This window comes from Heteronotia binoei, chromosome 21, assembly GCF_032191835.1.
Source record: "Heteronotia binoei isolate CCM8104 ecotype False Entrance Well chromosome 21, APGP_CSIRO_Hbin_v1, whole genome shotgun sequence".
In the NCBI taxonomy this organism is placed as follows: domain Eukaryota; kingdom Metazoa; phylum Chordata; class Lepidosauria; order Squamata; family Gekkonidae; genus Heteronotia; species Heteronotia binoei.
Window position 1 is genome coordinate 17,519,441 of NC_083243.1, and position 15,215 is coordinate 17,534,655.

Below are 15,215 nucleotides of genomic sequence, written 5' to 3' on the forward strand. Positions count from 1 at the left end.
AGCAGAGATATAAACTTTATAAAGGACACAGACAAACACAATTAAAACATGCTTAAAACCTTAGCACTCGTTGGTCTTCAAGGTGCTTTCTTTGTTTTTCTCCGTGGGATCCAGGGAACTGGGCAAAGGAAGTTGCCGCTCTTTCTTTCCTTCCCCAGGGGACTGGAGGGGGGAGGGAGGAGTCTAAGCTAATAGAAGAAAGAGAGGCTTGGCTCAGTAGCTCTGCTGGAAAAACTGCCTTTCCTCCCCAAGGGAGGAGCCTCAGCCAATGGAGAAAAAAGAGGTTTTGCTCTGCAGCTCCTGTGCAGTTGAGCAAGCCTTGCAAAGCAAGCTGTGATGGAGAAGGAAGCAAGAGAGGGAGAAGGAAGCAGATGACAGCCAGTTGCTTGGGGGCCCGATAGGAGCCCTCCGGGGTTCCTCCTCATGTTCGACACCCCTAGACTATGACTTTTTTTTTTAACCAGTGTCCTTGTAGATCTGCTAATGTGTTATTTGTGTGTGTGTGTGTGTGTGTGTGTTTATACGTCTAATTAAGAACGAACTTTGTTCTGCAAAGGACTATGACTTTTTTTACCAGTGTCCTTGTAGATCTGCTAATGTGTTATTGCCTATCGCATTTTATACATGCAGTGTTGCACAATCCATTGAGATGGTAGTTGTGCCCAGTTTACAGATGGGGAACTGAAATTAGGGAGTTGGATGTCTCTTTTCCAAACATCCCACCAAAGTTCACGGCAAAACTGAGTCTTGGAGCCCTGGAATTCTAGATCCAAATTTCATGAGTGATTCTTAATGAGTGATCATCATCCCTGCTTTTCCTTTTATTACAGTTTGTCTAAAAGCCCAAAGTTCAACATTTCCTTTTTGTCATTGTCATTCAGCTGTGTGTGTGTCTGTGTGCACTCAAAGATCAAGTTTTCCTGGTTTAAAATTCCATTGTGCATGGTTACCACCAATGTTCCCTCTAAGCTGCAGTCTTGTGAGCAAAAATTCTACTTCATGAGCTACTAGCATTAAAGTTGTTGGCTACTGGCATTCAAGTTGAGAGCTACTGCATAAATTATTGGGCTGGGGTCATCCTTCCTGAGCTAAGACAAAAATGTGTGAGCTGGAGGCTAAATATCTGTGAGCTAGCTCATGCTAACTCAGCTTAGAGGGAACACTGGTTACCACCACTGCCTTGGCAATACAATTATCTTGCCTTTAGAACGCTAATCCACTTTTAGAAATTCTGCTGAAACCATCACATCTTTGAAATGCAGGCACAGAAGGGGGTGCATGTGTACGCAGGCACTGAGACAACTTCTGCTAGTCAAAGAAAGAGATTTATACCTTCTCTTTGCAACAGTTCCAATCCTGTGGTTCCAAATACTTCTCAACAGGTCTTTTTTTCTTGTGGCTCAGCCTCGGCCAGCGTTGCTCCCTCTTTGTTCTTAGAGTCTTTTAACTGCATTCCGATTCAAAGAAAACATATCAGTAGTTTTGTATTCATGGCGAGAATAGACGTCTTCGGTGTTTTCAGTGGAGTATTTGCTTTGTCCTTTAGTGATCTCCCCCCCACCCCAATCCATCCCACTCATACGTTCTTGCCCCATAGATTCCCTGCAAACTTTGGCTTGCAATCTGAAATGCACCCACCAACCCCCAAGAGCAAATTCCTTCCTGCCATCTCCTGGTGGATGTGAGTTACAATCAGGGCTTTTTCTTGTAGCAGGAACTCCTTATATTAAGCCACACTCACCCCCCACGTAAGCCAGTCCTCCAAGAGCTTACGGGGCTCTTAGTACAACGAGCTGGAGGAAAATGTATGGACTTGTTTTTATTGTATATTCTGCTGTGTGTGTGGTTTTTTTAAGTATTCGATGTGGTTTTTAACTGTTGCTAGCCACCCTGAGCCCGATAGGGAAGGGCGGAATATGAATTTGATAGAATAAATAAATAAATAAAATCTCTTTCCCTCAGTAAATCGACTGCGGCGAACGAAGGCCTCAGTCCGAAGATCATAGCTTTGCATAACATTCAGAGGAAACGGAAGATGGAGCAGGAGGGCTTGCTTTTCCAAGCGGTGGGAATTGTAAGTTTTCAAATATCCTTTCATTACCCTTGCCGCTTAAAACACTGAAGGCGTCACATCTCTCTCTTTTGCTTTACTCCCCCACCCCCCTGGCGCGCTCATAGGAGCGACACTACTCTTGTGCTTACCCACTTCGACCGGCATCGCAATAGACCCTTCTCTTAATAGAAGGCAGGAAGAGGCTTCGTTCTCACCCCTCCCTTCCGGAACAGGAAGGGAGGGGGGAGCAAAGCCTCGTTCTGCTCTCTATTAAGCGAGAGCGCTGTTCTGATGCCCTCCGAAACGGGTAAGCACGAGGCTGGTGCCTGAGTGCGCCGGGGGTGGGGGGAGGTGGCTTGCCCGCTGCCAAACTGCTCCGTGGCAATTAGGCATTTGTCTTGGGTGCCGGGGGGTGGGGTAGAGCTCAATTCGGCACCCCTTTGCCCGACGCTCTAGGCAAATACCTAATTTGCCTAGTGTGTGAGCTGGCCCTGGGCCCAGCATAACTTGAAATTTTCTGCAGCCATGCACCCATGAAATGAAAAGGGAGTTATGTGCAAGCAGTTAGCCCCATCCTTGCCTTGCATGAGAAGAGGCCAGTTTGGTGTAGTGGTGAAGTGCGCAGACTTTTATCTGGGAGAACCAGGTTTGATTCCCCACTCCTCCACTTGCAGCTGCTGGAATGGCCTTAGGTCAACCATAGCTATTGCAAGAGTTTTCCTTGAAAGGGCAGCTGCTGTAAGAGCTCTCTCAGCCCCACCCACCTCACAGGGTGTCTGTTGTGAGGAGGAAGATAAAGGAGATTGTAAAACCGCTCTGAGACTCTTGAGTGGAGGGTGGAATATAAATCCAATGTCCAATATCGTCGTCGTCTTCTAAAGGGCGGGGGGAGCTTGACCATGCCATTGTCTAGATCAGGGGTGGCCAAACTTGTTTAATGTAAGTGCCATGTAGAATAAACGCCAAATGTTTGAGAGCCACAAGGATGGAAGGAAAGAAGGAAAATAGATGGGAGGAGGGAGGGATAGGTGGAAAGAAAGCTACTTTCATTTTAAATGCATTGTCTAAGCCAACAGCTGGCTTGGTTTGGAGAAGTGATTTAAAGAGAGAAATGCCTTCTCCAAGCTGGCCAACAGGGCGGTGGGGGCTTTGAGAATCACACAATGTATGTCAGCCACATGTGGCTCCCAAGCCACAGTTTGGCCACCCTTGGTCTAGATTTATTACCTTAAGAAGTTTCTGAGGCGAGCCTGGAAATCCATTGACTGACTTGCTCCTCCCTCCCTATTCTCTACACAGAGAAGGGGGGGGGGAGTTCTAAAACACAAAGCGAAGGTTTTGCTCATTTCAACCCCCAAAGGGGAAAAAAAGTACACGTCTTCACACGCTGGTTCCTGAATATGTACTCACTAAGCAATCTGCCTTGCATCCCTGTGAGCAAGGTGGATTATAAATAAGATTAATAGTTTTATTTTGAAAATAAGGTGCCACTACTGAAGAGGCCCTGTCTTTGGTTGCCACCTGTGTCACCGCTGAACGGCAGAGTTTGAAAATGGCAGCAGCCGCTGGCTGGCCCTGTGTAACGCCATGTATAAAAGATGGCTCTGAGGTTGGTAAGAGTGAGGGAGTCTCTTGCCTTGGCATGGCTGCCCGGCTGCCTGTGACAACTCCCCGCCATCAGCAGGAGTGAAGGTGCGCATGCTGTTGCCGCCACAGCCTGTCTTGAGAACATGGCCCTGGCAGAAGAAGAAGAAGATATTGGATTTATATCCCGCCCTCCACTCCGAAGAGTCTCAGAGCGGCTCACAATCTCCTTTACCTTCCTCCCCCACAACAGACACCTTGTGAGGTAGATTAAGATATTGGATTTATATCCCGCCCTCCACTTCGAAGAGTCTCAGAGCGGCTCACAATCTCCTTTACCTTCCTCCCCCACAACAGACACCCTGTGAGGTAGATTAAGATATTGGATTTATATCCTGCCCTCCACTTCGAAGAGTCTCAGAGCGGCTCACAATCTCCTTTACCTTCCTCCCCCACAACAGACACCCTGTGAGGTAGATTAAGATATTGGATTTATATCCCGCCCTCCACTCCGAAGAGTCTCAGAGCGGCTCACAATCGCCTTTATCTCCCTCCCCCACAACAGACACCCTGTGAGGCAGGTGGGGCTGAGAGGACTCTCACAGCAGCTGCCCTTTCAAGGACAACCTCTGCCAGAGCTATGGCTGACCCAAGGCCATTCCAGCAGGTGCAAGTGGAGGAGTGGGGAATCAAACCCGGTTCTCCCAGATAAGAGTCTGCCCACTTAACTACTACACCAAAAGCCTCTTCCGTCGTCGCCACCAAGAGAAGCCCCACAGGTCGCAGTAGCAGGACAGCTTTCCTAGGGCTCCATTAGCATTCAGCGACTTCCTCTCTCATAGCAGCAGAAGTTGCAGCAGAGAGAAGAGGTGCTGGATTCGGAGCACAGACAATTCTGAAACTCAGAGAGAAGAGGCCTGTTAGGAATCATGTCGCTAGTCAAATCTCTCCCCCTCCCCCCCGGCTTGGGCTTGTTAAAACAAATTAGATATTTATATGCAGTTTATATCATTGCATTGATGACCATGTAGGGTTGAAACACAGTTCAAAAATGCACGAAATGAACAATGACAGTTGCACGGGAGCCCGCACAGTAGTGATTTCCCAGTAGCTCGTGCCTAGTTTTGGAAGTTTTACATTCCGACTTCCTTCTGAAGTTTTATTGTGTACAGACCTGCTTTGAAAGGACGTAAGAGAAGCCACGTTGGATCAGAGCAATGACCCATCCAGTCCAACACTCTGTGTCACGCAGTGGCCAAAAAACCCCAAGTGCCATCAGGAAGTCCACCAGTGGGTCCAGGACACTAGAAGCCCTCCCACTGTGCCCCCCACAAGCACCCAGAATACAGAGCATCACTGCCCCAGATGTAAGAACTTAAGAGAAGCCATGTTGGATCAGGCCACTGGCCCATCCAGTCCAACACTCTGTGTCACACAGTGGCCAAAAACCCCAGGTGCCATCAGGAGGTCCACCAGTGGGGCCAGGACACTAGAAGCCCTCCCACTGTTGCCTCTCCCAAGCACCAAGAATACAGAGCATCACTGCCCCAGACAGGGAGTTCCAACAATACCCTGTGGCTAATAGTCACTGATGGACTTCTGATCCAATCCCCTCTTGAAGCTGGCTATGCTTGTAGACGTTGTTGGTTAACTTTCACTCAGTAGCAGCGACTGTCTGTAACAGACCTTCCTATATGTGTCTCTTTGTGTGTGTGTGTGTGTGTGTTTTAAAAGGGTGCTTTGCTGGCGCAGTCGGGTGGTCCTGGAGGAAACGTGTCGCTGGCCTGGAAACGCGTAAAAGGGTGCAAGTCTAACGGGCAGAACGAGGTGGCCGAGAAGACGGTCATTTTGCTGCCGTCAGGTTAGTATCTGTGTGTCCTGATGTAATCAGGGGTGACATCCAAGCGACGTCTGTAAACCAAGGCAGTTGAAGATTTCTTCCTTCTGCTCCTCCCACAACAACTTCACCTACGCTTGTCAGGCCCGTAGCTACCGGGGGGGGGGGGTGCACAGCACCTCCACCCAACCTCCCCTTCCACCTGTATGGCCCCTCCTTACCCTGCTGCTCTCCCCGCTCCGCTCTTGCTGCCACACACTGACCGCCTCCGCTCTCCCTGGGCTCTTGCTGAGCCTTTCCTGCCATCACCGCTCTCCCCGCAGCCCTGTTCTGGCCGCTCTCCCTGAGCTCTCCTCACCCCTTTCTTGCCACCACCGCTCTCCCCATGGCCCCCTTTTTTCCAGCCCGCACGATCCCCATGGCCCTGTTCTGGCCACCACCGCTCTCCCCAAGCTCTTCCCACCCCTTTCTTGTGGACCCCACTCTCCCTGCAACCTTGACTAGACATGTATATTTGCGTAATTTTTCTATTTTGCATCACTCTGCTTTGGTTAGTTTATGGATGGGCGACTGGGATAAGCAAGGCAGCAAAGTCACGCTCTTCTGGGAATCTTCTTCGCCCTCCCCTTCTGAGATTTCACCAGCGCTCAGAGTGTATTTCCATAAGAGCTGGAAACTTGGTTTAATAAACAAACAGGAAGTGGTTCTGCTCCTTGCCCCCCCCCCCAAGAAAAACACTTTGCCTCCCCCCCTCCCCACTTGCTGCAGAATTGCAGTTCACAGTTACGACTAGTGTTCCCTCTTAAGTTGCAGAGTCTCGTGAGCAAAAATTCTACTTTGTGAGCCATTGGAATTAAAGCTGTGAGCTCCTGGCATTCAAGTCGTGAGCTGCTGCCTCAATTATTGTGCTCTGGGGTCATCCTTCCTGAGCTAAGACACAAATGTGTGAGCTGGAGGCCAATAATCTGTGAGCTAGCTCACGCTCACTCAGCTTAGAGGGAACGCTTGTGTTTCTTGAACTTGCCTGTTTGTATTTGGGGAGCAGGGCTGTGGCCAGTGTTCCCTCAAAGTGGAGTTTGTGTGAGCTGGCTCACCGTTTTTTAGCCTCCGGTTCACACATTTTTGTCTTCGCTCAGGAAGGATGGCCCCAGAGCACACTAATTTTATGCCGCAGCTCACAAAGCAGGAGTCCAGTGGCACCTTTAAGACCAACTAAGTTTTATTCAGAATACAAGCTTTCGTGTGCTGGAAGCGCACGCCATCAAACAATAGGATGGAATGGCAAGCAGTCCTAAATATAGAGAAGCGAGTTAGTATGCAGAGTCATGGGAATGTTTTTTAGCAGATTAAAAGAATCGCAAGACTGGACAGTCAACGCAAACTAACAGTCACCAGACCCCAAATTGTGATTCTTTTAATCTGCTAAAAAACATTCCCATGACTTTGCATACTAACTCACTGCCCCCTTTCTCTATATTTGCTTGCCATTCCATCCTGTCGTCTGACGAAGTGTGCTTCTAAAGCACACGAAAGCTTCCGTTCTGAATACAACTCTGTTGATCTTAAAGGTGCAACTTGACTCCTGCTTTGTTCTGCTTCAGACGAACACCGTTGCCCACGTGGATCTATCTACACAGTAGCTCACAAAGTAGGATTTTTGCTCGCAAGACTCCACAGTTTAGAGCAGGGGTGGCCAACGGTAGCTCTCCAGATGTTTTTTTGCCTACAACTCCCATCAGCCCCAGCCATTGGCCATGCTGGCTGGGGCTGATGGGAGTTGTAGGCAAAAAACATCTGGAGAGCTACCGTTGGCCACCCCTGGTTTAGAGGGTGCATTGGCTGTGGCTCAGCGGTAGGTACTTGGCATGCAGAAGATCCAAGGTTCAATTCCCAGCATCTCCGGTTAAAAGGATCAAGCAGGAGGTGATATGAAAGACCTCCGCCTGAGACCTTGGAGAGCCACTGCCAATCTGAGTAAACACTATTGACTTTGGTGGACCAAGGGTCTGATTCAGTAGAACAGCTTCGACTGGCCAAACAGCCAGTTTGGTGTAGTGGTGAAGTGCGCGGACTCATATCTGAGAGAACCGGGTTTGATTTCCCCGCTCCTCCACTTGCAGCTGCTGGAATGGCCTTGGGTCAGCCATAGGTCTCACGGAATTCATCCTTGAAAGGGGCAGCTTCTGTGAGGGCTCTCTCAGCCCCACTTACCTCACAGGGCGTCCGTTGTGAAGGAGGAAGATAAAGGAGATTGTGAACCGCTCTGAGATTCAGAGTACAGAAGAGGAAGAATTGTAGATTTATACCCCGCCCGTCTCTCCGAATCAGAGACTCACAGCGGCTTACAATATCCTACATCTTCTCCCCGCATAACATACCCTGTGAGGTGGATGGGGCTGAGAGGGCTCTCACAGCAGCTGCTCTTTCAAGGACAACTTCTACAAGAGCTGTGGCTAAGGCCATTCCAGCAGGTGCATGTGGAGGAGTGGGGAATATAAATCCAATGTTGTCATGTGTTCATGGCACTCAAATTTGCAGTTGGTTCTCTCCCCGCTCTCTTTCTTGTTATTGCCCAAGTGACATGCTTCCCACCCCCCTCTTCTAGATATAGCCAGCAAGCTCCTAGGGCAATCGATGGATGAGAAGGGACTCCCGCAGCTGACCAGCTACGACTGTGAAGTGAATGCTCCCATCCAAGGCAACCGAAACCTGCTGCAGGGCGAAGAGCTGCTGAAAGCCCTGGATCAAGTCAACTGAGCTTCCCCCTCTCCCCCCACCCCCCTGCACTGTCGTCGTTCCGTTTTATTGGACACTGGTGATTCACCGCCTAAAAAAAAAAAAAGCAGTCTATTTATATTTTCTATATCTGATCTTAGAAGCCTGGCTACAAAATACTGCACTAATTCAGTTAGTTGGGTTCAGATCCCCCTTTCTACTTTTGGAGTCCTTTTCTCTTTTTTAAAGCAGATTTAAACAAAAAAAAAATGCATTCTTTACGTAAAACAGCAGTTGAACTCCGCAAACTGCGTTTTCGTAACTGAACCTTTGGTAAGCCGAAGAGTTGGAAATTGGGGACTTTTTTTAGAGCACGCTGGCAGTTTTGCAGCTTTTTAAGTAGGCACCTTTTTAATTATTATTTATTTTTTTAAATTTTTGACCGGGGGTTTATTACCGAAAAGACGTTCTGTTGGCGAAACAGGCTCGGCCTTTTTTAATATGGTTGGGGGGGGGTCTGTAAGCGAGTCGAGAAACAGCTTGCGATTTGTAGCTCTACGACGTCCGGATAAATTTTTACTTCTTTTAATTTTTTTTTTTTAAAGAAGGAGACAAAAAAAAAAAGATTTACTAAACGTTGCTTTGATGTAGTGCATTTGTAGCCACAATCGCACAATATATTTTCTTAAGAAAATAAAAAATAAAAGAACCAGCAAGTTCCTCATGCAATATATTCTGCGTTTATAAAGCTAGTTTTTAAAAGGAGAACAACCTTTTGAATTTTTCCTTTTCTTCCTTTCTGTTCCTTCTCGTTCTGTTTTATTGCCTGTGAAATCATGTTGAAAATTTTTTTTGCCGTATCGTTGTTGTTTTAGTCACGTAATACAGAAGAGTTCTTGAAATGCTGTGTTTAATGTCCAGGTGTGGTCGGGAGAAAAAGAAAAGAAGGGGTTTGATCTGAAAAAGCTAGCAGCGTTTGGGGATTTTTAGTTCATAGATTTTTTTTAAAAAAAAAATAAAAGATGTCTGAAAAGCGTTTATATGTGGTGCGGAGAAAGAAACGTATAATACTAGAATTTGGACTCACCTGATGAAATCAGTTGTCAGCAAATTCAGGGGAGACAGAAGAAAGGACTTCTTTCCACAAGGCATTGGTGAATTGCTACCGGCAGAGGCTTAGACGCGCTCACGGCTGCCTGTAGCAATTGGCCACGATAGCTAATTAATGCCTCCATTTTCAGAGGCAGTATACTTCCGCGTAACCTCTTTGCTGGGGGACAGAATAACAAGGGAGGGGCTTCCCTTCACGTCCTGCTCCGCAGCCTTCGTCGAAGCATTAGGCTGGCGAGAGCTAGGGTGCTGGACCAGATGAGCCTGGGCTCTACTCCAGCAGGGCTCCCTCCGTTTGCATGGATACCTCTCTCCCTTGAACTCGAAGAGAAAAGTGTTTTCAAAGTCACCTGCTTCGCCCGACGCAAAGAGAGAAACAAAAACCTTTCCCCCTGCCTATAGCTGTGAAAGTCCATGCTGATTATTGTGCACCTGAGAACTGAATCTTAAATGTTTCCGGTTAACCTTGTCTGGGTAGAGGTGATATTTCAAGCAAATTGTAAAGCATCCTCTCTTTTTTTTTTTTCTTTCTTTCTCGCTAGCAGAGCTGCCTAGTCCGACATTTGAGTTGCTCAGTGATATATGATGTTTTTTGGGGTGGGGGGGGGGGGTGGGGCGGGTTTATGCACCTTGTTGCTATTAATATCTATATTTTATTTTATTTTTATTTTTTTTTGTTAACCATAGATTTCGGAAATGCTGAATATATTTTAGGAACCTTTTTTAAAAAAAAAATAATTAGGGAATATGTCACAAAAGATCTTATTTTCCTTCTTTGTGCTGGACAATATTCCACCCCCCTCCACATTCTGTCCTTTTTTTGTGGTTGGATCTAACACTAACTGTATTGTTTTATTACATCAATAAACTATATGTGGACCAGGCCTGCAACACAGTGTTGTTATATCAGCAGGCGATTATGTGCTTCCAGGTGCCTTCGGATTGTGACCTAGAGCCCCACAGCATTGTTGAAAAGGTGCACTAGGCAATCTTAAGAGAGCCAGTTTGGTGTAGTGGTTAAGTGTGCAGACTCTTATCTGGGAGAACCGGGTTTGATTCCCCACTCTTCCACTTGCAGCTGCTGGAATGGCCTTGGGTCAGCCATAGCTCTCGCAGAGGTTGTCCTTGAAAGGGCAGCTGCTGGGAGAGCCCTCTCCAGCCCCACCGACCTCACAGGGTGTCTGTTGTGGGGAAGGAAGGTAAAGGAGATTGTGAGCCGCTCTGAGACACTTCGGAGTGGAGGGCGGGATATAAATCCAATATCTTCATCTACCTCACAGGGTGTCTGTTGTGGGGGAGGAAGGGAAAGGAGATTGTGAGCCGCTCTGAGACTCTTTGGAGTGGAGGGCGGGATATAAATCCAATATCTTCTTCAGTATCTTAGGGGCTTGGTTCACATAAAACCTTTGCTTTGAGTGCCCTTACTTTAATACCATGGAGGAACTGACAAGACTAAATAGCTTAGATCCAGTTTGGTGTGGCGGTTAAGTGCGCAGACTCTTATCTGGGAGAACCGGGTTTGATTCCCCACTCCTCCACTTGCAGCTGCTGGAATGGCCTTGGGTCAGCCATCGCTCTCGCAGAACTGTGCTTGAAAGCTAAGGAGGGTCTGCCTTAGAATCATAGAGTGGGAAGGGACCTCCAGCGTCATCTAGTCCAACCCCCTGCTCAATGCAGGAAACACACAAATACCTCCCCCTAAATTCACAGGATCTTCATCGCTGTCAGATGGCCATCTAGCCTCTGTCTAAAAACCTCCAAGGAAGGAGAGCCCACCACCTCCCAAGGAAGCCTGCTCCACTGAGGAACCGCTCGAACAGACAGGAAGTTCTTCCTAATGTTGAGCCGGAAACTCCTGATTTAATTTCAACCCACTGGTTCTGCTCCTACCTTCCAGGGCCACAGAAAACAATTCCACCCCATCCTCTATATGACAGCCCTTCAGGCACTTGAAGATGGGGATCCTATCACCTCTCAGCCACCTGCTAGCCCTGGTTAATATTTGGATGGGAGACCACCAAGGAAGTCCAGGGTCACTGTGCTGCAGCAGACAATGGCCAGCCATCTCTGAATGTCTCTTGCCTTGAAAACCATACAGGGTTGTCACAAGTTGGCTGCAACTCGATAGCACTTTACACACACACAGACAGTCGATGCTGATTGAGTGCTGATGCCCTTTTCCTCTCTACCGCAGTCACCTTGTAGGCTTCTTATTTAGCTACTTGTATGGCTTCTGCAACTTCAAAAAGCACTGTAGAATAGCACAGTGGTTTGCCTTTGAACTGATAGTGTTCGTTTCCAGGTCTGATCTTTTTAAAAATAGCATGTTTCCCCCAACAGTTTAGTCCCAAGTTTCAGTCTCGTCTGCTTTGAAACCTCCTTATATATCCGTCTTAGCATAGAAGGCGGCCCTTGAAAAAGGCAACATATTCTTGCTTCTTTCGCATGCCGCCTAACTAGACTTCCATGACGACTAGTTAAAGTTAAATGTCTGCAAAGAATTGAAAATACCGGGGCAGGCATAATGTACGTGGTTACGCCAAATGGACTTACACTTGTCTAATTTGCCTTTGCGGGGAAGAGCTTTTTCTTAAAGGAAACGAGCAGATTTTAACCTACACAACAAAGACTTTGCCCTGTAATAGCATTACGTATGTAAGATTCAGAGGAAGTGCATTCATCTGAATTGTTTTTCAGTTTTCAATAAACACAATTAACATGAACGGTTTGAAGAGAAGACCTGTACCAGGGGTGGCCAAACTCAGGAGCCGTATGTGGCTCTTTCACACATAATGTGAGGCTCTCAAAGCCCCCGCCACCCCATCAGCCAGCTTGGAAAAGGCATTTCTCTCTTTAAATCACTTCGCCAAGCCAGCCGGCAGCTTGGAGAACGCATTTAAAGTTAAAAGTTGCTTTCTTTCCACCTCCCCAATCTATTTTACTTTCCTGTCTTGGAACTCTCAAACAGCTGACATTTATTCCATGTGGCTCTTCCATTGAGCAAGTTTGGTGTAGTGGTTAAGTGAGCGGATTCTTATCTGGGAGAACCAGGTTTGATTCCGCACTCCTCCACTTGCACTGCTAGCATGGCCTTAGGTCAGCCATAGCCCTGGCAGAGGTTGTCCCTGAAAGGGCAGCTGCTGTGAGAGCCCTCTCCAGCCCCACCCACCTCAGAGGGTGTCTGTTGTGGGGGAGGAAGGTAAAAGAGATTGTGAGCCGCTCTGGGACTCCGGAGTGGAGGGCGGGATATAAATCCAATATCTTCTTCAAGTCTGGCCACCCCTGAGTTATATCCAGTTCAATATGAACTTCCTATTATTCTGTTGAGGTTTTTTTTAGAAAAAGGAGATTCAGTTGTTTTTAACTCAACTGAAACATTCCAGCATTTTATAATGTATTTTTTTCATGATGTCATTCTTTAGAGAAACTACTAAGATGATGCATCAGTGTTTTCTTCCTTTACCCGTTTCTAAAATCAATCCCTTCTCTTGCCTTTCCTTTGCTTCTCCAGATTCACAGGTATGTCCCTCACAATCCCTTAATTCAGCTAATGATAGAAATGCATCAAAACCCGGGCAATACAGAAATATTTTAATTTGGGTCTTTGCATTAAGGAAGAAATTGATGTGCCTAAATTTACAAGCCAGGCTTTGATTGGCAGGTCAGGTGTAGTTCTTTGGGTACCCATCAGCTTGTGCTGCCATATAGGACTAAGTAGACTACATGAGAGAGAACCATAAGCAAACTGAAAAATTACCCTTCCATCAAATCATTTGCCTAAACAGAGTGACCAAATGAGGACAACCTTTTACAGCAGTTGCAAAGACAGAATGGCGGCTTTTCTCACCCCTACGTGGTAACGGCATTGTTAAAACCTGTCCCACCCCCCCACCCCCCCCGGCAAACTACCTTAAGCTCTCATTTGGAGAGAAAGGCAAGATGTAAATATTCTAAATAAAAGTTACATATTTTCAAAGCAGCTAGAACAGAGTCTAGAGAAGAACCTTAGAGACCAACAGGATATTTGGGGTAAAAGCTTTTGAGAGTCAAATGTTCCTTTGTCAGATTTTGGTATCTGGTGAAGTGAGCTTTAACTCAAAACACTTCTAACCTTGAAAATCCTGCAGAGTGGTAAAGCTGCAGTACTACAGTCTGAGCTCTCTGCTCATGATCTGAGTTTGATCCTGATGGAAGCTGGGTTCAGGTAGCCGGCTCAAGGGTGGCTCAGCCTTCCTTCCGAGGTGGGAATAATGAGTCCCCAGCTTGCTGGGGGGGAAGTGTAGATGACTGGGGAAGGCAATGGCAAACCACCCTGTAAAAAAGTCTGCTGCGAAAACGTGATTCGACATCACCCCAGAGTCGGAAATGACTGGTTGCTTGCACAGGGGACTACCTTTACCTTTTTATGGTGCTTCTAGACTCAAATCTAGCTGCTCTACTGTAGCCCAACAGTTCTACATGTTTTTAGAAGCTGCACACTTTATTTATTTCGTTTCTTTCCGTGAAAAATGTTTGCACAAATGAAGAACGAGTCCACAAGGCAGAGAACGTTAAGAAACATTCTTTTACATCATTAAAAATACGGCGGCACCCTTAAGGCCAACCAAGGCTTATTCAAGCGATGAGGTTTTGTGTGCAAGCACACTTCAAAAGCTCATACTCTGAATAAACCCTTTTTGTATTTTTGCATTTTTCATGAGCGTGTGTGTGTGCGTCTGCCTGCATCTGAAAGTCATATCAACCTCTGGTGATTGACTCCTACTGGGGACGGAGGATATTCAATAAATTTCTGTTGGTCTTAAACGGGTGGCCAAACTGTGGCTCTCAAAGCCCCCACTGCCCAGTTGGCTGGTTTGGAGACAGCATTTGTCATGAACATATGAAGCTGCCTTCTACTGAATCAGACCCTCGGTCCATCAAAGTCAGTATGGTCTACTCAGACTGGCAGCGGCTCTCCAGGGTTTCGAGCTGAGGTTTTTCACACCTATTTCCCTGAACCCTTTTTAGTTGGAGATGCCGGGGATTGAACCTGGGACCTTCTGCTTGCCAAGCAGATGCTCTGCCACTGAGCCACCGTCCCTCCCCTGCTCTCCAGGGTCTCAAGCTGAGGTTTTTCACGCCTACTTGCCTGGACCCTTTTTAGTGGAGATGCTGGGGATTGAACCTGGGACCTTCTGCTTCCCAAGCAGATGCTCTGCCACTGAGCCACCGTCCCTCCCCTGCTCTCCAGGGTCTCAAGCTGAGGTTTTTCACGCCTACTTGCCTGGACCCTTTTTAGTGGAGATGCTGGGGATTGAACCTGGGACCTTCTGCTTGCCAAGCAGATGCTCTGCCACTGAGCCACCGTACCTCCCCTAAATCACTTCAAGCCAAGCCAGTCAGTGTCTCTTTAAATCAGTTCAAGCCAAGCCAGCAGGTGGCTTGGAGAATGCATTTAAAGTTAAAATTGCTTTCTTTTCACCTCTCCCTCCCTCCCTCCCCCACTCTCCATTTATCTGCCTGCCTGCCTACTCTCAAACATCTGATGTTCATGTCTTTGGCTCTCAAACATCTGAAGTTTGTTCTGTGTGGCTCTTACATTAAGCAAGTTTGGCCACTCCTGGTCTTAAAGGTGCCACTGGACTCAAAATGTGCTCTACTGCTTTTAATGGCTGTCCACCTGTTGCTGTTAAAAACACAGTGAATACGGTTCAGTTAAAAGCATAGCGCTAGGAGGAGGGCTGATAAGCATTTTATCTGCCCATGATCTATTAGGTAGTTTAAAATCATAGAGTTGGAAGGTACCTCCAGGGTCATCTAGTCCAGGGATGGCCAACGGTAGCTCTCTAGATGTTTTTTGCCTACAACTCCCATCAGCCCCAGCTGGCATGGCCAATGGCTGGGGCTGATGGGAGTTGTAGGCCAAAAACATCTGGA

At 47.2% G+C, this 15,215-nt stretch overlaps 1 protein-coding gene across 1 annotated transcript in view; it reads left to right on the forward strand.

Annotated features, from left to right (window-relative positions):
• HIF1A (hypoxia inducible factor 1 subunit alpha) overlaps positions 1-10,183 on the forward strand; it is an 84,444-nt gene extending 74,261 nt beyond the window's left edge. The window contains 3 exon segments of the mRNA XM_060261621.1: positions 1,963-2,074; positions 5,372-5,498; positions 8,080-10,183. Coding sequence (XP_060117604.1) covers positions 1,963-2,074; positions 5,372-5,498; positions 8,080-8,231 — 391 coding nt within the window. The 3' untranslated portion in view covers positions 8,232-10,183.
• The last annotated feature ends 5,032 nt before the right edge of the window (positions 10,184-15,215 follow it).